Source organism: Melanaphis sacchari, unplaced genomic scaffold (assembly GCF_002803265.2).
Source record: "Melanaphis sacchari strain LSU unplaced genomic scaffold, SCAv2.0 Contig9_pilon_pilon, whole genome shotgun sequence".
NCBI classification, from domain to species: Eukaryota; Metazoa; Arthropoda; class Insecta; order Hemiptera; family Aphididae; genus Melanaphis; species Melanaphis sacchari.
The window spans coordinates 223,530-248,826 of record NW_020271711.1 but is presented as its reverse complement, the minus strand read 5'-3'; the positions used below and the strand labels follow the sequence as shown (position 1 = coordinate 248,826).

General features: G+C 27.3%; 2 protein-coding genes across 7 annotated transcripts in view; one reads left to right on the top strand and one right to left on the bottom strand.

The window, feature by feature from the left end:
• Positions 1 to 573: 573 nt before the first annotated feature.
• Positions 574 to 10,439, top strand: LOC112603284 (probable inactive serine/threonine-protein kinase bub1). Its single transcript, XM_025351796.1, has 20 exons — positions 574 to 798; positions 2,690 to 2,844; positions 3,482 to 3,686; positions 3,771 to 3,967; positions 4,030 to 4,243; positions 4,303 to 4,462; positions 4,897 to 5,054; positions 5,674 to 5,749; positions 5,832 to 5,944; positions 6,233 to 6,344; positions 6,402 to 7,309; positions 8,013 to 8,143; positions 8,213 to 8,376; positions 8,659 to 8,799; positions 8,950 to 9,128; positions 9,225 to 9,344; positions 9,490 to 9,617; positions 9,691 to 9,847; positions 9,915 to 10,021; positions 10,187 to 10,439. Exons 1-20 carry the CDS (start codon positions 763 to 765, stop codon positions 10,365 to 10,367), a joined length of 3,642 nt encoding a protein of 1,213 aa, XP_025207581.1. The 5' UTR covers positions 574 to 762; the 3' UTR covers positions 10,368 to 10,439.
• Positions 10,440 to 16,463: 6,024 nt separating this feature from the next.
• LOC112603246 overlaps positions 16,464 to 25,297 on the bottom strand; it is a 51,728-nt gene continuing 42,894 nt past the window's right edge. For all 6 annotated transcript variants that reach the window (XM_025351741.1, XM_025351740.1, XM_025351743.1 and 3 more), the window contains 2 exons: positions 23,862 to 24,858; positions 16,464 to 16,772 (listed from right to left, as the gene is read on the bottom strand). In XM_025351741.1, coding sequence (XP_025207526.1) covers positions 16,623 to 16,772; positions 23,862 to 24,858 — 1,147 coding nt within the window. In that variant the 3' untranslated portion in view covers positions 16,464 to 16,622. The remainder of the gene's footprint in view (positions 16,773 to 23,861; positions 24,859 to 25,297) is intronic.

The window sequence follows — 25,297 nt, the reverse complement described above, 5'->3', positions numbered from 1 at the left end:
AACGTCGGTCGAGTGGGCACACTCAGTACCTATAAAAAAGTTGGATATCGCCGGGAAAAAAATTATAATAATTATTATGCGATTAATTAATAATTCATAATCAGCGAATGGAGAGAAAACGATCGCCTTAAATATGACTAAATTATTTATTAAATCATTATTTAAATTCTAGTCATAGCCTATATCGCCGATTGACGTGTTTAGTGACGGCTTTAGACTCTTTCCGAATATTTTCGATTTGCCTTAATATCGTTATCATTATAATATGTACATATATTATAGTGTATCGTATATGATTTGAATATATGAGAATTTGTCATAAACTATATTAATAATATGTATCATTGCTGGCGACGTCGTGGTGACGAGGACATGGCCCTATGGGCGATGAGTAGACAATAATACAATAATATCATTATCTTATAAGATGGCCTCGACGTATGTACGTCGGATTCAACATTCACGCCTTCAAAACCGGCGGGACGAAACGGTGAGCATCAGTGGGACGCGACGCCGAATATTCGAAAATACGTTACGCAGCTGCTGTTCGAATGCCGTCCCGGCCGCCGCCATATCGTTCGCCGTCCGGTACAAACGCAGGTACGTAGCGCTCTCGGTGGCGTCCGTTGGCAATTCGTCGTTATCCGTTTTGTTTGAATATTGTTCATTATCCAACTATCCAGACATTTTCTCATATCGCGTGTTTTAATTTCGTCGTCGTCTGGAGGATTGTGTTTATTGTCCACTGGCGGAATTTTGACGATGATTACTGACACGGATGCTCTCTCCGTTACAGAGGTAAGATTTACACACACACACATACAGTCTAAAGGTCGCACGATATATTGTTTTCGGGCAAGTTAAATTGTCTGCTACTTAAGGCACTTTTACGGACTCAGATTCCTAAAATTTTATACTATCACGATTAGAGTTACATCATAAGATTATTGACAACAAAAACATGCATTGTAATAATCGAAATAGTTGTTAATTTTTAGAATCTTATTCAAAGATGTTTATCGGAATAGAAAAACCTTGGACAACCTAACCGATGTAACAATACTTAAAGGAGTGTTAGTCCATGTGTCTTAACTTAAAATGTTGTTTGACTACTCTCTAGCCCATCTGTTATAAAATTTTGATAGAAAACAATGATCACATTGCAAACGAAGCCCAGTTAAAACTGTATTTATTAATAATTGCTAATATTTTGTTAAAAACTTGTCAATTTTAATATGTGGATTAAGATGTTTGCTATTTTGAAGTCATAAAAAAATCCATCATCATCTGAAAATTTAGATTGTTCTATTTCGTTCTTTTAATAGGTTTCTATTATTTTTTTTCCTAGAATTATATTTGAATAATTGTTTATTAAATTTCAAACATGAGTTTTTTTAAAAATGTTATCCACAAATTTAGCATAGTAAATACTTTATTATATGTTAAAATTGTCTTAGTTTAAAAATCCAAATAGTTTGGGTGTTAGGCTTTAGTTAACTCTATTTAAAAAATCAATTTGTAGTGTAAGATGTATTTTATTTTTATGATATTTAATTTATTAATTGTATTAAAAACTTATACAAACCATTTGGTAGGCATAGGTTAAATCACTATATTTTAATTGATGTGAATTGATTTAATTGAAAGATGCTTATGAAAAAGTAGGAGACTATGCCTTCAGCTCATTCCATTTGGATGTTTTAACTAAAATACTTTTTATATCTCAATATTCTTAACTATTTTTTTTTTTGTTTATTATTAAGTTTCTATTTTTAAAAGTCAATGAAAAATCTTTTTCATATAATTTAAGATGTGTGTAATCTATATTCTGCATATGTTTTTAAGGTAAAACCAAAATTTTTGTATGCTTAGTATTATTTAACATTTTTTTGTATTGCTATAGGTGATAAATTTTATTAGTTTATTTTTATACATTTAATATCTTTAAATATTTGTTAATGAATTATAATAATTTAGGTGTTTAATATTTTAACATTTCTTGAATTTTTTTATAATTCATATCAATATTTAGTTAACTCATTAGATATATTATTTTCTGATTTATTTGAAATTAAAATCTTTGAATCATTTAAAAATAACTATAGTTTAATTAAAAATATGATTTCACGGTTAGTTAATCAAAGAATAGTATTTATGGCATTTTTACCATTGAAAATTCTAATAAATAGGGGAGAGAAGTTCATGACAAAATTAGTTTTGTCATGTTTGTTGTTAGTTATTAATTTTTATTCCTCGCAATTATATATTTAATGCATTCAATAGTATTCATTATTAATAACCAGAGCTTGCATTTGAAAAAAAAATGTTTTACGTTATTTACAAATAAAACGTTATACAAATTTTGAATTTATCATTATTCAGAATTTAAACGTTATTCAACTTTTGCGCTTATTATTATTCAGAATTAAAATGTTGATATATTTTATAAATTATAACTATTAAATAATTGGAAGTTAATTATTTCATTTAATGATATACTATATTTAATGTTGTGCGTTATGTTCTGTTTTGTGTTATTTAGATATTTATGTTTATTGTTTTCCGTTATAATTACATTTCAAATCTCAATCTTTTTTGGTCAAATATTATGTTATAATCATAACGTTTGCAAGCCCTGTTAATAACTGTATTCTTATGTAATTTAATCTTAATTTAATATTGTTTATAGAAAAACATGAATACTGTGGATACATCTGATGCACTAGATTTGACTAAAGAAAATATTAGACCACTAAGACAAGGTAGAAAACCTATTCAATTAGAAACTGCTCTACAAGCACAATCTAATATGGAAATTCAACAAAAGTTAAATAAAGAAAAAGAGTAAGTTGAATAAAAGAAAAAAAATTTACTAAATAGGTATTTAAAAAAATTGATTGTATTACATAAATATTTAAGGATCTTTTACTCTTTTATATTCTAATTATTTTTAAAAAATTCACAGTTATGTATTTAGTATTACTGATGTTAAAAAAAAAAAAGTAACATATCTAGTTTATAAAAATCAGTATTTGCAGTAGAAAATCAAATCTGTAGCATAAATTTATCTAAGCTAATTTTATTATCTGTAATCTTCTACACTTATCTTCAAAATATGAAACAAAAACTTAAAGCTCCACTCAAAAAATAATTTCTGATTTTGTTATTAATAAATAGTTAATTTATTTAAATTAACTCACCTCTTAAGTTATCTATTTTTCATTCCATTATGTATATTTTATTTTTTGGAATTTTTCTTTTGCTACAATCTTTTGTTAAAACTGATAATTAAAAACAACTGATTCATTTAACATTAGTTTAAGTACTTTTAAAAACCTCTTGTAAATTGGATAACACTTGGTTTGAATTTATCCAAACTATTTAGGTTTTATTGTATAGTTTTAGAACATAAAAATGATCAAACTTTAATATTTTTTTATCTGAAAATATAGTTTTTATAACAATATAATTTTGTAACTAGGAAATATGAACATGCTATTCGTACATATGAAGGTGATGATCCTTTAGCTCCATATTTTGAGTATATGAAGTGGTTGGAACAAATATACTTGAAACATGGACCAGAGAGTAATTTAATGCCTCTTATTGAAGAAACTGTACAGAAATTTAAAAATGATGTAAAATACAAACAAGATCCGAGATTCATTACAATTTTGATTAATTTTGTAAATATTCAATTAATTTCATAAAATATTGTTAGACATGTATTAATAAAATTGTGGTAATTAAAATGTTATTAAATATTTTAGATTGAAAACCAATCGAATGCTATTGAGTTATATCAAACTGTTTACAACCAAGGTATTGGTACAATGTGTGCTTTGTTCTATCGTGCGTGGGCAGAGTTATTGGATAGATACAATGATTTTAAACGTGTTGATCAAATATTTTTGTTGGGAATTAAAGCTAAGGCTGAACCAGTTGAAGAACTTGAACAAGCTCATCTGTAAGCTACAGTTATTTCATTTTAATTAAAAATAAATTTTATATTTTGCAATTATTTTATAGCCAATTTCAATTAAGCGTGGCTAGGCGAATGCTTAATGGACAAATCACAAATGATGACAGTAAGAACCAAGAACCTGAGAAAAGACATGCATTTAATGTTTTAAAAAAATCTGAAACACATAGTGGTGTCAGATATGGTTTTGGTGGAGTTATTGGAAAAGTACCCCAATTGAATAACGTCAATGGAAAAAACACTGTTCTTAGAATTTTTGAGGTAATTTTTGTATAAAATTCAAAAGTAACAAATTTATGATGACTTGTGATTAAATATAGGATAATGATGAAAATGGATTACTTGGAATCGCAACTAATAATTGTGATCTTGCTCAAAAAGGTCTAAACAAAGAAAATACAACTAAACCTGGACCTTGGACCAAACCTAAAAAGACTCGATCAAAAGTTCCTAAACCTGTATCAACTATTGACTTTGAAGGTCAGTTACATCATAAGTAATAAATATTAAATAAAAAGATAAGTTTTATCAGGTTGATAATTCTATGTTTAAAAAATGGACATAATATGGTATAAATGCATTTTATCGTAATAATTAAGTACCTATTAATAATATATTGATAAATAATTATTTAATTAATTTACCATGTTATTTGAAGTAAAATCAATAATATTAATAGCTAAGGTTAGGTTAAAAAAATCGTAACACATGGTAATAAAATAGATCGTTTCAGTTCAGAATCATTTTCTGTATACAATGATTTATCATCGAATTTAAATTTTATACACCCATGATAGTAACCCACTTGACATCTAATGTACAGCAGAGAGGTACTACTTACCTGTCTTTTTTGTTTTTAAGATTACTATGAAAATAAATAATAATTTTAATTTGTTCAATATTTTTAATTTCAGTACACCAGGACAATAATTTAGAATGTGTGAAAAAATTACCCGGTATTACAGTTCCAAATGCTTTACGTAGTATAAAAGGAAATACTAATCTTTCCTGTCCAGTTGCTGTGTTTGAACCTCCAGATCCTACTAAAAGACCAATGTATTGTAAAGAGAAAGTGAGTTTAAGTTTTAAATCAAAAGTATTTCACTTAAATATTTATTTTTTTTTATCTTTCGCGTTTAATTATGAAAATTTACAAAAATCTGTTAAAAATTATTTTATAGCAATTTATGTTAAAAAATTTATAATATTATGAAAATATTTTGCTTGTATGCATTAGCATTTTTACTAAATATTTATTATTTTAAAATCTTAAACTAGTCTAGAGCTTTTATCAAAAAAGCGTATATTGAATGATAAATAAAATATAGTATAAAAAGGTTTTTATTGTGTTTAGCATGATAACTTTGATATAGCATTTTATTTATTATTTAATTGACCAAATATTATCAGATAAAATGTAAACTATTGTGAATATTATTGCTAATGACTTATTCATTCTCTATTTCTCTTTTTAATCGTATGTTCGTTATATTTGTCATTTTTTTTTATCTAATACTAAGCATTAAACTAGTATAATGCCATTTATCTGGTTAAATATGCATTAATTATTAAATTTATGATAAAATATTGTATGCTTTTTGATTAAGTATTAAAAAATACATTCTTATATTTGTGTTATATTTTATATAATATTATATAATATAAAATAATATAAAATATATACACATTAGGTGTATGCGGCTGGTAGAGACGTGCAACTTGAAGAAATTAGATACGAGATCTACTTAAAACAAGAAAAAGAAAAAAGTTAGTATTTAAAACTTATATAATATTTTAGTACTTATGGAGATAAATTAATTAATTCATATTGTAAATAAAATCAATGTAGAATTATTAAAAGAACAATCACATTCATTTGATTCAAAAAAATCCCAACCAAAGGAGAAAATAACAAAACCTCTGAAAAAAGTTATTTTGGCAGAAGATAATAATGAATTTAAGGTAATTAATAATTTACTACATTTTGTTTTTTTCTACATTATAGTTTAAATTTATATACACACACATATATATATATATATATTTGTTTAATTATACCATAGTATTTGTATATGTTTATTTTTCATGAATGTAAAATATAACATATTTTGATATTAATTCAGTCTTGGCTGTTATGACTTATGAATGTTTTTTATTTTCTGTAAAAACTAAACAAAATTTTTGTTTTAGATTTATATCATATTTAATTTGATTTATTTCATATTTAAATTTAAATTGTCTATTATTTAGGTTCCACTTCCACTACGAAACAACGAACCTGATTCTTTAAGTCAATCTGTTACTGTTAACACAAGAGTTGCAATTGATTTAGTTCAACAAATGTGGAATAGTCCATGTGCAGGTAAAATATTTACATTATGATTGTAAAGTCATTTTTGAACTAACTATTTTTGTATAGATAAAGATGAAGAGTCTGAATTAATTTCAAAAAATAGAAAACCAATTCCGTTTGATGCCTTTGAAGAAGTTGATAATAATATCAAATCTGGTCCTTCTGATTTCATGGTTTATGAAGATAACAAAATACCAATGGATAACAAAGCTTTTGAAATACAAAAAAAAGATGTCAGAAATCAAGGAGATTTCTATGTTTATACAGATGACAATGATCAAGGAAAAATTCTTAAAGAACCCACTGTATTTGTAGATTTCAATGATGAAAATCAAGTATTCACTGATAAAAGTGATGAAAACAATGGAAAAGGTTCTAAAATACCAGATGTATATATTGATAACGATGAAAATGTGTTTCGCAAAAAAAGTTCTAAAACGAATCAATTCATGGGTCAAAAAGGAAGTAGTAGTATCAAAAATGGTTCAAAAATAGATCTCAAAAATGAAAAAATACAACAAAAAGAGCTTAGAAATTTAGGAGACTTTTATGTTTACACAGATGATGATGATCTAGAAACTCTTAAAAAACCTGTATCTGTAAAAGACAATGATGAAAATCATGTAAAAAATAATGAGATTCAAGTATATATTGATGAAAATGATGAAAATAATGGAAACGGTTTTAAAATACCAGATGTATATGTCGATAATGATGAAAATTTGTTCAATAAAAAGAGTTCTAAAATGAATCAATTTATGGGTCAAAATGGAAGTAGTAGTATCAAAAATGGTTCTAAAATAGAATCGAAAAATGATATTAACAGTAAACAACCTATTAAAAATCAAAATTATCAAGTTTATGAAGATGAAAGTTATGATACCGTAAATACTGAAAAAAAAGAAGACAAAACTAAAGACAATTCTATTTATCCAAGTAATGAAGGCAAGTCTCCTATCAAAAAAATTCAAAATGTAAGTTAAATTTTTATTTTTTAGTTCTAATTATGTAATTATGCTTTATCTGTAACTATTTTTTGAAATAGTATTTAAGAAAATGATTTCTTAAAGTTATTATCAAGGCTCAACATTTTTAATCATTACTATATTAGTTTGTAAAACAGTTTATGCCAAAAGAAATTCAATACCAATTATTTCACATTGTTTAATTTCTTATAATTATTTTGCTAGTTATTCAAAAAAAAATACATACATTTTAATCACCCATGATTTATTAAACATTTTAACCTCTTGTTAAAGATTGATAAATTTAGGTCAATTTTAGATATTTTGTAAGCATTCTAGACTTTTAATGAAAATAATTTAGTTTACATACATCAGTAAATATATGTTAATTTTTAGTACTAAAATTATTCTAGATTCATTAACTTAAATTTATTCTAAATATTTTTAAATTACAACAAAATAACTAAAAATTTGTTAAGGAAAATTGTTTATTGCCATTTGGAAAGCATACAAAAACTTATTATATGCTGTAGCAAAATATTTTTAAAAAAAATACTAAATTATTTCGAGTCTCAATCAATAATTATATATGTATTAAACTATTGTAATATTAAACAGAATAAAATATTTTGAAAATTATGTATATAAATAAATATTTATAATAATTGCAACATTAAATGTATGTTTTTCAAATATTGTAATAATTTTTCAGATTGAAGTAAATGATGATGACATAACTTGCTCAACAAAAGCATTTGCTTTTCTTTTGACTAGTTCAACACCATTGGCCCCAGGAAGAACCAAAACCAATTCTGTCATTGAAAATGAACAAAAAGTTAAAACGTATGTAAAAATCACATAATGTATTATTTACAAAATTAAATTGTTTACTTTTGTCCCTATACCAAATAGTCAAATTGGTGAACCAAATAAAAACAAAGAAACTGAAGAATTTCAATTGGGAAAAAATTTGAGTATGATATTGGAAGCGTCTAAAGAACGTAATAGTAGTACTTCATCTGGAATTATTTCTTCATCGGTTACAAAAGTAGAACAACAATCTTCAATTGATTTTGGTATGATAGTTTGTGTACAATTTTAAAATTTTATTTCTATTTTTGTTTTATCAAACTAAAGTAATATTTACAGTTAATAGCTCTTAAAAAATGTATAGCTAAAAATAAATATTATTTTATCTTGGTGTTGAGTTAAAATAATAATGATGATATAAAATAATTTTTTCATACCATATATTTGATCTTAAAATTGTTAAAAAGTAAATGTTTGTTTTCTTAATATCAGAAAATAATAATTTAAAGAAATAATAGCTGATTGTTTTTTTTTTTTTTTTGATCTAGGTGATTCAATTAATCCTTTTGACGATGATTTAATGACCAAATTATTACAAAGAGTAATTAAATTTCCTAATGAACATCACAAATCTGGTTATGTAGAACAGGAATCTGATTTACCAATTATGCGATCAGAATTCAAATTGGGTTTGTACAATTTGTATAATTACATATGAAAAAACTTTGGAAAGTGCCTTACTAATGAATGGCTCTTTCCATTTAACTAATTATGTATAACTTGTAAAGATAAAGGAAAATTAAGAAATTAATATTAAAAATAATGTTCATTTCATTTAGGTCAGAATAAAATGACACTTCTTAGTGAAATTGGTAAAGGATCATATGCACGAGTAGTGAAAGTTAAACCAGAAGGTGAAAATGCTGTAGAGAGAGCACTTAAAATTCAAAAACCGTCATGTACTTGGGAATGGTATATAAGTAAAGAAATTAAGCATCGCCTTAAAGATTCCGAGAAAGTAAATTATATTTTTTTATACATAATATATATTTTGTATACAATTATGTGGGGGTTTTTTTTAATAATACTGAGTTATTTTATTTTTATTTTTAAGGTATCTTATTTTATTAATATGGATCAGATGTTTGTTTTCAAAAATGGATCAATTATTTCTATGGAATTTGCTACTCATGGAACATTATTAACTGTAATTTCTGCGTATAAAGTAGCTATGGTGAGTTCAAAAAATTATAAGCATCATAATCTAAATGAGTTATTTTGTTAAACTATAACTTTGATAACCTCAAACATTAAATTTGCTTATAATTCTTCATGATCCTATATAATAATAATAATAATAACTTTTGTATGATTTACAGAATCGCTCCATTCCTATTACTGTTGGTGCATTGCTCATTTTACAAGTAACATCAGCATTAAAATATCTTCATCAATGTCAAATCATTCATGGAGATTTAAAACCAGATAATGTTATTATTAAAACATTGTAAGTTTCATCAATGTGCCTTATAGAATTAGTTAGATTTATTATAGAAAAATTATTATTTTTTTTTTTTTAGACCTAACCAATGTGATCAACCTTGTGTGCAGTTAATTGATTTTGGTCGTAGTATTGATATGACTTTATTCCCTCCTGATACTACTTTTACATACACAGTGAAAACTGCTGATTTTATTTGTCATGAAATGAGAGAAAAATTGCCTTGGACATACCAGGTAATCATTTTTTTGTAATTTTTCTTTTTATTTTGTTATAAAATAAAATATATGTATTTTATTATAGACTGATTATTTTGGATTGGCTGGAATTATTTACATGGTTCTCATGTCAGACTACATGAAAACTCAAAAGATACGTAAATTATGGGTGCCATTGAAACCATTTCCTAGGTATAAATTATATTATATTGTCTATTAAATTTGTTTCTCAATAATTTTCTATTTAAATTATTATATTATTGTGTTAATAATAACCATTTTAATGTATTTGATATTTTTATAAAAAAAAAAAATCATCGATTTGCATTTAATTTAATTGGTATTTTAATTGTTTAGATACATAGACAAAGAACTTTGGGGTACTATGCTGAGCATGTTGTTGAATATAGAATCATGCAAGAAGCTACCTAACTTGGATGAAATTATACGGAAATTGAACAAATATTTGTCAATTCAACAAAAAGTGGTATTGAAACATAACTTTACTAGTTTAAGAAATGCATTAAAAAAGAATTAATGTTTTATTTTTTACATTTATTTTAATGATTTTTTTTTTTTATATATTTGGTTTATTTACTGTACTTTTTTAAGAACCTTGTAATTTGTACTAATTTTTATGTAGTATGATTTTTATATTCTTTTGAGTATTCTTTTCATTATATTTCATTTTTTTTTTAATATTTATTTACTTTTTATTTATTACCATAATAAAAAATTTAAAATTATAATAATTATTGGTAAAATACAATGAATAAAATATGTGATGACAGATAAGAACATTATAACATTATAATAAAAAATCAAATCAAAGGATTCTCTTTTCTATGACCTATTTATGAAAGTAGAATCCACATTAGCAGTCAACTTAAAGTAATTGAGACAAAATTAGTGTGTTATTAGTTATTACTATATTAAGTTGAAGGTGTAATAAAGCAGATGATAGAGGAGTGAGAAAAAGGGACTGGAAACAATCAAGATATTTGAGCGTAGGGGAGTTAATTTTGCTTGGAAGATTTAAACGTGATTGACATTGTGTTTGATAATGGATAAATTTTAATAAAACGGTTCTAAACAACTTTTATCTGTAAATTTTAAGTTAAGATGTTATTTAAAAATTTAATAAATCAAAAAACTTTTAGGTAATGTATAAGATATGACAATTAAAGGCATGACAAATCTTGAAGACAATTATAGATTTCTGGTATTGAAAATTATTTTTAACGATTTTTCAGTACTTTATTAAAAAATGTGTATAAATTGATAATAAATATGCAAAACATGATTATCGACATTTTTTAAAATGCACTTAAGTATCTGATATGAGTTCATAATGGATTGTAATTGCACGGCGTTGTAGATAGGCAATTAAAGATGCACCATCGACTTGGTGTTTGTGAATCAAAAAAAAAAAAAAAAAAAATAAATAAATAAATAAATGTGATTAAAAAATTTAATTCTTAAACTATTATTTACGATGTTCAGTGTTTTGTCAAATCATTTATTCTTTTTATTATTTGTGTGTCGATAAAAAAAAAATAATATATTATGGGCAAAGGAACAAAAGAGAATAATTATTATATAAATAATATTTTGATATTAAATGTTTGTTTACATTTCAACGCTGTCAAAGGCTCAATTTTACATATTTTATAATTGTGATGTATCAAATTACAGTTTAGTACTATTTGCAGGTAAGTATTAGGTATACTTAATAGGTAGGTATTTCATAAAAAAAATGTATTTGTTCTCAGTTTTTAATAAACACTTATAAGTTATAAGTAATAGTCCATAATGTTAAACAATTAAGCCTATGAGAAATGAGCTTCAAAAATATTGAAGATAAGAACTTAAACATGTTTATTAGGTTTAGACATCGGTGATCTAAAGTCTTTCAGTATAAAACAAGTACCTACTCGAAGTAGTTATTGTTTTGCAGACTTGCAGTAGATACACCATCACGAGTAAACTTGAGAAATAATGATTTGAATATCTGAATAAACGATTTTTTAATTTCATAGCTGTTTTTGAACGCCCAAAAACTTGATAAAAAATATAATTCTTACGCTATGTTATGATTTTTATACTGACGATAAAATAATGGACGCCATGACAAATAGTTTGCTGGAGAATGAAGTCGTCTAGTCGAGAGTATAGTGGAGCAATAGTAGAGAAGATCAAGATTTAAATTTTCACCAAAGGTTATTTTTTTACAAATATCTGAATAGAAAACAATAATTTGTTATTTTTTGACAAAATGTATACCTAATTTGTATCAGACGACCAAAGTAAAAAATATACGAGAAAACGCTAGTTTACCAATAATTATTCCATGGACATGAATAAATAATAATTAAGCTATATAGTGTTGGTTACAAGAACTAATTTATCGTTATCCCACTCATGTTATCACAATGGATAAATAATATTATGCGTATTATAATGAGAGTATAAGACTGAACCGTGTTAAAACTTGAAAATAGTAGAAAACCAATTAATCGAATTTTATTTTTTATTATTTTAAAATTTTTATCTACAGTAAAGTCTTAATGGTTTCCAATTTAAATGCCCAAATTGTCGCAAACACAGTAAAAAAAGTTATGATTACTGTTTGAACTTGTAGAAAGTTAAAGTGTGACCAACAAAATTATGCCAAATGTATTATTATAGGCAGGGGCGTGCCGAAGAGGTGGTTTTGGGGGTTCAAACCACCTCCAAATTGACTGGCTTATTTTTTTCAACTTAATGATATTTACAAAATAAAAAATATACATTAACATAATATTATGGGAAAATCCGATAATATAATAATTAATAAAAAAATAATACAATATTTGACGATCTTTGGGTTTTATTCTCTTTAGTACATTTCTGCGTACTTTATATTCGTAGACTTTATTTTATAGGTAACTAATTTATTAATTTTAATTTTATTTTTGACTAAACAAATTTTAATTAAATTTTTTTTTATTAATACAGTATATACTTACATTTATTTGAATGATATATTGTTCTAAGTATTGAAGTTTAACTTTAAAACTTTAACCCATCATTTTAAAATATTTTCCGTAAATTTAAATAAAAAATGTTTCACTTGGTTAAAAAACTTGAAAATTCAATAGTACCTCATAAGTTATTATTACTGGATTTAAAATTGAGCCATTTTTCACAAATATATTTGAGATTCGGATGTAACATAATAATTTTCTATCAAATAATTTTAGTTTTTTTGTTGTTACTAAAAAAATATAAATATGGAAACTTGAAACGTTCAACTCATTTTTGTTAAATTTTTCTTATAGATAATTGTTTTTTTTTTTCAATAATATTAATTGAATTTAATTAATAGAAATTGATAGTCTTGCAGGTCAAAAATATCTATCTTGAATTTTTTTTTAGAATAATTTTAAATACTTGATTTTATATTTTTTTTAATGGATCTATAGTTGTTTCTATGTAAAGATTAATTCATTATAGATTATACCTATTCTTAATAAACTACTTTAGTTTTAAGATACTACACCTACTCGTGCATTGTAGTCTGTAAATACTTTTAAACTGTATACGAGTATATAATTTCAATCACAACAGTATATGTAAAATATTGTGGCCTATTTATTTTTTCTATTGTTAAGTAGGTACATATTTTCACATGTCTCTGACCGAGTGATAAAATATCTACCCTTCATGGTTTACAAATGGTTCGTTTTGCTTAAATTATACCTACTAAGTACAACAGTCATATCTATCAAACACATTTTCTGTGCGTTACTTATTAGGTGGAAATAATCGTAATTGGTGGGTTATTATCACTTTTAACATGTACTTATTGTTATTAGCATATTATAACGTACTCGTATAGTTATTTTTGATGTTTTTTTTTTTTTTTTTTATGGGTCTGGATAAATTAAACATAAAAAGAAATCCGCCGTACGACTATACGTTTTATATGATTTTATGAGAAATAATGTGATATACACTGTATATCTCGTTATAACAAGTGACAATGTTATGGGTTTGTTTGGTACTGTTCTACATAATATATTTATTTTATGAAAATCGTACCTACGTTTTAAAAAATATATTAACAGGATCAGTTCAGTATCAAAGCGTAGGTATCTACGTGTAATAGGTATGTGTAACTCAGCCAGGTTAAACACCTGGCAATGTCGGGAAAATAAACTGTATGATCATTAAATCTTTTAAAGATTAAATGTATAATTTAAAATTGAACATAAATAAAAACAAAATTAATTAAATTTAACATATTTTATGAATTCTAAGTATTAAAGTAATGTAGTATACCTAGTGGCTAGTCGGTATTTTATGTTTAATTAAATACAATTTAACTGTGAAGAAACTTGATAACTATATTAACTAAATATCTGTAGTAAAAATAATTCATATTTTATGATAAGTTATACAAGATTAATTTTATAAGTTATTAAATATTTTTTATAGGTACTTAGAGATAATGTCAAATTAAATTAATAAGTATTGAACGAAATTTATGGGTTTTTTTTTTTATAAAAGATATAATCCTTATAAACGTTCTAATCGTCGGTTGATTAAAATGTTTTTATTTGGCCATGAGATCAAATCTTAGTAACTGATAGCTTTAATATTAAAACTTTTTAAGGAGTTAATATTTTTATTCATAATAATTTTATTTAAAACAAATTTATATATAAACGAGATTTTCTCGATTGTGAAATCAATATTTGAAATGATTTAATCAAACCATCGATTTATTATTTATTTAATAAAGGTAATTGAAAACTGAGGGATTAACAGCTTGATGTGGAACTTGTAGGAGTCAAGTCGAATATAGGTATATATGATGATTTAGAAATAAAGGTACAAATTATACGGGTAACTTTTTTAAAATAAATTATGGATGGTAATATTCGAGTGTAACTCAAATCTATTAGTTTCATACTATTATAAAAACAAAAGGTTAAAATATAATGAATAATGATAAACTTAGTTTTTAAACTATTTATAGGTCACCCATTATGTTCCCATATACTTGATTTAAAATATAAAAATTAAGATTTGTAGGCTAAACAGAATTGTATGATATTTTATTTTACAATTGCATTAATACAAAGTGGACTCATATTTTGTTTTTATTTTTGAGAACTGAGTGTAACATATTATAATACATAAAATATACGATTTCGATAAATATTTAAGTGACTAAAAATAATTAGATTTTTGTTTTTCGATATCATTTTAAGTTCTAATTTTTTTTTTATTTACTATTAGTATACTTAAAGGCAGAGCTTGATTTAAGCGATTCTCTATTCGGTGGATATTGCCATAGTCATGTAGCCTGAAGAGTTAAGGGATCTGCAGTCCCATCCTCTTCCTTGAGAAAAATCTTGGTCATACCATTTATTATCCGCCATGGAATTATAGAAATTCACAAAATCGCATTTCATAAACTTCAATCATTATATTTTTATAAGATATTTATGGATACGTCACCTTGGCCGATCCCACGTTCTGAAGTTGTGGTCGTGATGCTTATATTTAACAATCAAAATGATGCAGTACATCTAAAATTTTATACATTTTAAGTTTGTGGTGGTCTTGTTCTGGGTGCATGCGTTTATTGTATTCTATGTACTTGTTTGAAATAAATTAAATCTAAAAGTGTTTTTAAAAGTTCAAAAAACGATTAGCTGCAATATAAATCTTTTTTTTTTTAATATTATGATAATACGTTGTTCCTAATATATTAATAAAATATACCTATTTGTTGAGACTTTAACACAGAATAGTCTCATACACTCATATACATAGTATTTATACAGGTATACTCTCATTATGTTTTCAATAATGCAAATAATAAGTTAGGACTCGTTGTAATAATATAAATATTGAAGTATTAAACATAGTTCCTGTGGCATAACACTTAAATTAATTTCCGTTTAAGTTCATTGATTTCTCCCGTTAAATTATTATCGATATATAACATTATAATGTCATAATAAATTCAAAATGAAATTCTCTCCGGTGGACAATTTTGATCGTGTCGCCAATATTAGTATTGTATAGTACCTATGTACATTGTACAACCGCTCTATACAGTAGTGCAGTGAACTTTATTTTCAAAGGCTATAGTTATATTCCTATACTATCCACCTGTTTCCTGCTTATCCAAAGTCCGATAAAGGTATTTACTGTCATATTTGTTAATATCTGTTTTGGAAATATGCTAAAATACCAATTTAAACTAAATTAATATACATTGGTAATAAATTCATAGCCTCTCGATTATACTCCTTTCGCTGAGCCACTGATTCTATAACGCTCTAATTATATGCACACATACTATGTACAGTGAAAAGGAGTTCAAGATAAGATTGAGATGAATAAATAAATAAATAAATAAACATTTTAATAGTATTATGCAATTAAAGAAATAAACTATTATTTATTAATACATTTTACGTTTTATTTCACGTCACGTAAAAAAAAAAAAAATAATATTATAATACTATATTATATGTTATACTGTTTAAACATTTTACTGCACACATATTATCATTTATAATAGATACATTTTATATCTATAGTTATATATATATATATGTATTATAATATGCGCATAAAATAACAGACAATATATCTCTAAAACTATATATAATAGGCAGATACACCTACTTTATACTTATATATAATGTTTATTGTAGTAATAAAATAAATTTATATATATATATATGTTATGTTTATATAATATTATTGGGCGTCTTCTGCCGTAGGCAGTTCATCGAAAAACGGATATGAAGTCGAACCACCTCAATAGCAACAAGAAAAATATGACAACTATGAGCAATGACACTAGATACAGGATTTGAGTGGACACAGGATTTTCGACGTTGATGACTACCGGTTTGCAGTACGACTGGAGCCCCATCTGAAACCAATTTATGACACGTTATCGCGTTATTATTTTTTTTTTACTATAAAAGCACACACTTATTGTACTCAAAGTAAGGTGATCGTGAAAAATAGTTTATCGTGGGGAGGGAATTGTAAAATACATCAGTAAAATGTAAGTATATTATAATATACTTCGTTTATTATATGGTGGTTATAAGTTATTCTTATAATTTAATCCTTCATCTTGGCTATAAACTTATACTTATCTAAATTCTACTCTAGGTTTGTACTTAAAGTATTTTTTATTTAACACTAATAAAACATTTAAAAATAGTTATTAAACGACAATGGTCATTTAATTATTTAAAAATGTTGTTTCTACTCTTATACCTACTTTTTTTCACAGCTAAATTCCAACTATTCGAAAATGTTTTTAAAACGTAAGTTTCGGTGAGAGATATTATACAAAAAAATAACAATTACTATCGGAAAACGTAATTTTTTATGTGTGCAAATGATGTAGGTGCATAAATCTCGATTTTTTCAATGTACTCCATTTCCGTCATTAATTCGTTCGCAGATACATCGAAAGTTTAGAACATAGACAAAGTTGTAAACAACACGTCCGTACAATAATCGTTATACCTGTAACCTATAATATTATTTGCAAGTTCAAAGTCGTATAGTTCATTAATATTTACTATGGTAAAACCATTGGTTTTATAATATTAATTAAAACCGATGGCATTACACCACTAGACAGTGGCGTGCCTTGTTGTAAGTAAAGTGTGGCTTGAGTGATCAAGAGTAAATATTTTTAAGTTTAAGTTATCAATATTTTAGTTATAATGTTATGATATCTGACAAATGACGATTATACAGTGAATTTATTATTTTGATTTATTGTTATAATCGTGTTATGACCATGGACATATAAGTGTAGATGATGTGATACTACACAAAAGCCAAAGTCACAGACAGTGATTATAAGTTATGAGTGTTATGACTTATGAGTGTATGACTAACCGCTTATCGACAGATAATTAATAAAGAATTGAAATAGAAATAAATCATACGTTTAGCAGTTCAAGTTTAGTTTTATTAGTTTTAAGACAAGAGTATTTTACGAGTATGTTATATTAGAGCCTTTTTATTTATTTTTTAAGTGATTTTTGGACATTATTAAATATTTTGTAAACTTTTTTATTTATTTATTTTTTTATTCTTATGTTTTACAAACTTATACATTTTTTTTCAGGAAAAAAAATATTGAAAAGTCGTTTTTGTGAATTTATAATAGATCAATTATTGACTCTAAAATTAAAACTAACAAAAGTACACGCAAAATGTTGAACATTGTAAATTTACTATGTCAAACTTAAAAGAATATCAAACTTATATTAATTGTTGTCTCCGTCTTATAAATATGTAACATAGCAAATTTGCACCCAGAAGTTCACATTTAGTTTCATTAGCTTCAATATTAGAGTAAAATAATCTACTATGAAACTTTATGATGGGATTTTTTTTTTTGTCATTAATATACGAATACAATTATTTTTACACAACATTATAATAAATATTTTGTGTTTTGATAGCCATCAGTATAACTATAATTAGAGTTATTACTTCTTATTTTGTATTGTCGAAGAGAGAGACTAGCCCATCCCTAAGTGAAATCGTCACTGAAATCAAGGTGTTTAATACTTTAGGGTAGTGGTGACCAATCTTATTTTACCAAGGGCCATAAAAAAATTAAAAATTCTCGGTGGGCCAAGATTTAATCTTTTTCTTTGAATTTTATTGAATATTACGTTTTACTTTAGACACATTTTAATGTAGGTATACTGATAAATTTAATTATTTATTATATATTGAATATAAATATTAAGTATTAATTAATAATTTTATAAACATATTTTTAGAATATTTTTATTTATTTAATTTTAATTACTTTGGCGGGCTGTACTTGGTCACCACTATCCACTGCTTTAGGGTAACATTCATATAATAACTTATTATGTCAAAAATATTTTAAAGGTTTTTAAGTATTTGGAAATATTGCAAAACAAAAAGATACATGGTTTTTTCTTATAAAAATGGTAAAAATAAAATCCCCTTTCAAAAATAAATTCTAGTTGTGACGTTGTAATTAGTAATTATTCGTATTGTCTACCCTATTGGCTAAATAGCATATATTATGTACAACATATACTGCACAGTGAAATCTATAAATACTGGAAACTTGATCACTGAAAATTTTCCGATGTTCAGTTTGTGCTCAAAAAACCGTCCGCTATTTAGAATAGTCCGTTAGGAGAGGTTTCATTGTAAAAATATCGATATAAATGTAATAAAATAAATAATAATTTGAAAATAAAAGGAATATAATAAGCACTAGCGTAAAACTGTTGGAGTTCTAAAGTCAAGAGTCAATACTTTTAACTTATTTAAGATTAGCTTTGTTTATAACAGAAAATATACCATATTTAACCTATTTCAGGTTAAATGTTAATGATTAAATGATTTGAAAATTATATTAACAATAAAAAGTTATCAAAAATTCAAAAAAAATAATATTAAAAATTATTTGAAAGTATAGTAAGTACAAGTGCAATTATTTATTTTGATATATCTATATATTATTCTAACATATTTATTATTTATGTTAGCCAGACATCTGATGTATGTGAAATATAATAGTTTCAGTTTTAGGTGCAGGCTTTTATGATCGACGAATCACGCTCTGAAAATGTATCGGGCGAAAGGCGTGTCAAGTAATAATTTTATATGTAGGTACTTAACAAATAACTCTAAAAAACAAGACTTCAACAGTCAGTATAATATTATGTGTATGTAAAAAAATATTTATTATAATAAATAGGTGCGATTAACAGTCGTAGCGACTGTTGGTATCAATCCACATAAAAACAATAAATATTATAATCATTGGTAATAATAATTAATAATGGTAATAAAGAATAATAATAATAATAAAGAGATCAGTATCATTATTCAGTGGTTTTATGGAGGTAGAAGATAGAGTACCTATAATCTACATAGTTAGTACATACCTACATATATGGCACGGGTGGTACACTCTTGCACTGTGCAGTCGATTAATTTTCTCCCGGAAGTAGGTACACGCGCATATGAATATAATATATATACACACACACACACGTGTATAATATAATAAATTAAATACTTATACGGAAACTTAAATTATAATTATTGTTTTTGTACAAGTGCGAATTAATGTGTTATTAATATCTATGTGTCTCGATATAGTATAGAGTAAATTGCAAATTGGGCATGATAATGTTACAATTCAAGTTTAAAAAGTTTAGTGGAACAATTATTTAGGTATTAATATTTAGACTGAAAACAGTTTTAATAACTGTGTAATTTTGTACTTTGTACAAAATGTGTATGTAGCTAATACTTATAATGCTATTTTAATAGTTATGTACGGCTTATAAGTAAGGACTTCCAACTTGTTATATTTATATATTGTATAAAAACTTGGCTATAGTGTATTCAATGTCTGGACGAAAAAGACTTTTCATTCGAAAATTTTATAAGCCGGTATTACTTAATTATAAGATAATAACATATGAGACTTATTTGTGAAAACCAATAATCCCATGATAGTTTTTGCGACTTTCGTGCAAATCTGGTAAAAAATGCGAAAATCCACGTGTGTTTTAAAGAATAATAATATACACGGATTATGAATAAATAGTGACTTAAATATTGCGTTGTATAGATGATTGAACGAACGGTCACACAAGTTCCGATGGATACTTAATGCGGGAAAGAGTGAGGCTCAGAGACTTGACATACATGTATACAACATATAATATTAAAATATAAGTGAAGTAAACCGTCGGTTCACTCTTCAAATTTTACTGAGAATAAATGAATATAAAATATCATATTATAATCTTTACGATTACACCTAATCTTTTTCATGTGTCGAATAAAAAATGTTTTGAAAAAACATGAAGTGAAAGAATTAAAATGAATAATCTAATATAATGTTAACCTTAATGGTAACTGTCAATTATAATCAATTAAATTGTTGATAAAAGATAAAATGAAAAAAAAGACAATTCTGTTAAAATATAATGTTATGCTGGTCAAGGGTCTGACCGTTTTTTTGGATTTTAACCCTTCTGTAGTGGTTAATGACTTAGATTATATGGTAAATTATAATTAGTTTATGTGTTTTTTTTTTTTTGAATATGTTATATAGAGTAAATAAATTGTGACCCATATTAATTTCTTATAAAATCTCATATATAATATTTAATGAATAGGCATCTACAATGATATAAATAGTATAATATTGTAAAATACGCTTGTATTATATGTTATGTAAAAATAAACAAAATACGTGTACAAATGGTATAAAAAAAATATAGCGAAAAGTGGTATGATGATAGTGTAGATAATTTTTTTTTTTTTTTGTTAAAAATGTCTATCAATTAGAATTATAGTGTTTGGGGTCTAGACTTGTTAATTGTGCAGTAGTCACAGTAAACACTAGCAAATAAAATAATTATATACAAATTATTCAAATCACTGTAAATATTAAAACTTAATGTTCAAAACTTTGGGATAATAAACTTTTATGTCTTTACTATTATCTAACAACCATTTAAACTATTTAATATTTAAAATGTACCATTATTCAACAATTAATTGCAATATTTTTTATCTTACTATACTTGGATAATGGGTAGGAACTAGAAAGCTATATTTAACAGTTATGTAGTTATGTAAACACCATACGGTTTTTATAAAATACTGTATTATACGAATGAAAAATGAAATACGTTTTTTTTTTCACCATTGGATACCTATATAGTTTTACTTTTAAAAATATATTCTATCTCATAAAGTTTGAAAGTTTTCTTTTAAATTTCAATAACCTGTATAGGCTATAGTTAGATAATATAACTTATTATAACTTCATTTGAAGTATTAAACTTTTCAACTGGGTTATTTATTAAAAGTATTGTATTATTCTTTTTTGTTTAAATCGTTTAAATTCAACTATTCTTATTGATACAATGATACCTAGTATGTAATATTATCATATCAAAATGTTTATTGTGATATGTATTTTTAAAAAGTCTATATGATAAAAAATAAATTAACGTTATAAAAAAGTATGATATATCTATTTAATAATTATTAATTATATTAGCTTACAATAAATTATATTGCATATAGTGGGTAACTAAATCAATTATTGCTATTAGTGCAAGCTATGAATTCGCGCAACGAGAAAAAAACAGCTCTTTTTTTATTCATTTCTTACCATTAAAATAAGAAATATAGTAAATTAAAAAAAAATAACTCGTAATAATATTTACAGGAGTTTAATAACGATTTTTCAAGAGCTTAATTATGATTTTGATGCAAGCCGTTTGTACTCGTACTTATAGAAATATACGATTTTGAATTTGATGAGTAGAATTATATTTTATCATTTTTAGCACAGTTAAATTATGAGGTCTGTGAAAAATAATTTGCATAGAATCAAGTAAAATATTTATTTTTTCGTTTTACTGCAACATTCAAATCCTTTAAATCTATGTTATGTGAATTATGGAAAACAAAAATAGTCTTTGTATATTTTAATGGTGTAGTCACGATATAAGTATCTGGTAGGTACATACGTGCTATTTTTTGAAAACATGTGTTATAGTGACAATAGTGCAATACCTATACCTGAAAACTGTGTTGCAGGTCCTATAACAACATTGTACATACACGCATTTGGAGAGTACAATAATATTTTTATTTAGACTGGAGCTAGTCCACATACATCTTGTCATTTTGAAAAAAATTAACCGTGTGAACGTCATAATTGTTGAAAAATTTCGTTTCGACATGAAGGCAATGGTTCAAACAATAATAGTAATAAAAAATCTTCAATATTGACCCATTTTAAATGATACGCTTAGCGACTAATTGTATGCTAAACTACTAAACATTAACTATTAGCGCAATGTACCTACGAAGGTTAGGCCACCGGCGGCGTTGATCTCAATGGATTACGTATAACGTGTCTCGAAAACAAATTGCGGATGACATATTTTTTGTTATTCGCGGTTTGCGGAAAACACTATATTTATCATATATTACGTACGTATATACTGTATATTGCAGTCTACCTAGCTAGTCCACACGACGGAACGGGAGGATCGAAAGAAAACGAAAAACTTCACACGCGTAGGCACGTCTGTGTCTATGGAATAATAAACTATAATATGTCGTTTTAAATATCATCATTTGTCACAGGTTCACAGCTGCTACGTCCAGATTCGAGTAGTTTTAAATTTTCGTATAATATGTTGCACAATCGTAACCAAGTCAAAATCGATTTCATAAAAATTGAAATCGCTAGCAAGAGAGCCAGCGCGTAAATACAGATAATGTTTTTGACTTTAAGTCTGATAATAAGTCAATTCACTCGTGTAATAAAGCTAACGGACATAAGGTAAGTTTTGCCGTACTACAAATTCTCATGTCGCAGGAGGATCAGAGAAATCTAGTATTAAACTATTTGTCTCCACTATAAAACGATGTGGGCACTTTCTATAGAACACATTTTTAAAGTGTGTTTACAGTTTATAGTAGGTATAATAAATAATCACAGTGTGAATAGAGGATAGGTGAAATTATAATTAACTATCACGTTTAACGCGACATTTAAAACTGTATTATGAATTAACATTCTAAACGTACGTCGACACTGTGACAATAATTCAAATTCCTGAAACAAGACCGGGAATTTATAGAAAAAAAACAATAATGACCGTCTTTGAGAAATTATTGTGGAAATATTCCCGGAGGCGCATCGCTAACCATGGGCGTCCGTAGAAGTATAAACCGTGGGGGTAGAGAAAGGCAAAGTCAAAATCATAAGACTATACGTCATGATGATATTTAAGCCGTGCGAGTAGGCAATAAAACAATTAACATTCAATATTGACTAAAACAGCGAGGGGGGGGGAGCGAGCCATGGCCCTTCCCGGCCGACACCCGCGGGCGCCCTCGTGACGCTGACTTGGACGAATTACTAACTAAGCGCGCGTGTTATACTGACCCATCCGCCGTTGTAGTGTATCCAAGCGGCCAGATCGTCCTCGATCACTTCGCCGACGGCCTCGATCAGTTCCGGCAGCTGATCGGCACGGCCGCGACGCGCACAGTCGACCGCCAGCCCGGCGGCCACGCATATGAGCGACACGACTTTGGCCCACGTGACCTGGGCCCCGGCCCGGAACAGTTCCCGGGACACGGACACCAGGACGACGGAAGCGGTGACCGCGTTTCTCCTGTACGCCGGCTGGTGCCGCCGCCGGAACAGGCGCTGCGGCGAAACGGCCGAGTCGGTCGCCGGCGGGTTGCCGGCCGCGGACGCAGCCGCGGTGGCGGCCGCGGTCTCGGCGGCCACGGCTCCGGCCGCGTACAGTTTCGGGTCGAGCCGCTCCAGCTGGAGTCCGACTCGGAGCACGGCGGGGAACACGTCGCGGCGCACGCCGTCGTTGTGGTCGGCGCCGGCCGCCATCGCCTGCAGCGGCGGTATGAAGAAGCTGCTGCTCGCGCCGCCGCCGCCACCGCTTCCACCGTCCACCGGAGCCGCCGGGTTGGCGGCCGCGCTGGCCGCGCGCAACGCTCCGGCGCACTTTTTCGTGTACGCGCCGGCTCGCTTCAGCTTCCACCGGATGTACTGCGCGCACAGCGCCTTGCCCTGTCGCGCGATCTGTTCCGTCGGCACGGCCGTCCGCCAGCCGATGGTGTGCGACAGTTTCCGGGACACGACGTCGCTGACGTTGCTGAACCGCCGGCGGGCTGTGGCCACGGTGAGCGACGGCCCGCCGCCGAAGTCGACGCCGCCCAGTTCGGAGTGCAGACTGTGCGACTGCAACACCGCCGGGAAGCTGAACTTGCGCCTGGGCACGGCGGAAGCCGTCGTCCTGCCCACACCGTTGTTGTTGTTGTTCGTGTTTGAGGAGTTGTTGTTGTTGTTGTTGAAGTTGGCAGCCGCGCATGAAGACATGACGAGACCACCTTCGGACATACGCCGCGCTTCATTACACCTGTGTACGACACGTACAAACGATATTATTATTATTATTATTAATTTTTTTATTTATTTTTTTTTTTTTTTTGTTACATCGTTATAATAATATTATGCAATTCTGTTGAACGTTTTTTTTTTTTTTTTTTATATAAATGGATTTTATTCGTCAAACGAGTGAGTAGATTAAAACGTTTACCGTTTTAGTGCACTTATAAATGAACATGGACACATTTTTTCCTCTCAGTATTTGTCGAGAAAAATTCATTTTCGAAAACAAGTTTTGTATGTATTGCGTGAAATAATCGAACGTCTCGATTGTATAATAAAAATTAAACGCTATAATTTTAGTACAAATTATCATGTCATGTTATGTATACGTCCATTTTTTTCTTTTTAAATTTTAAGTGGATACTCTAAACTACAACTCTATTAAGCGTTTTATGAGAACAAATTTG

Excerpts from the sequence above, each read along its gene's own strand:
- LOC112603284 (XM_025351796.1), top strand. The coding sequence starts at position 763 with ATGATTACTGACACGGATGCTCTCTCCGTTACAGAG. Across the intron at positions 7,310-8,012 it reads CTATCAAAAAAATTCAAAAT|ATTGAAGTAAATGATGATGA; the intron begins GTAAGTTAAATT and ends ATAATTTTTCAG. Across the intron at positions 8,377-8,658 it reads ACAATCTTCAATTGATTTTG|GTGATTCAATTAATCCTTTT; the intron begins GTATGATAGTTT and ends TTTTTGATCTAG.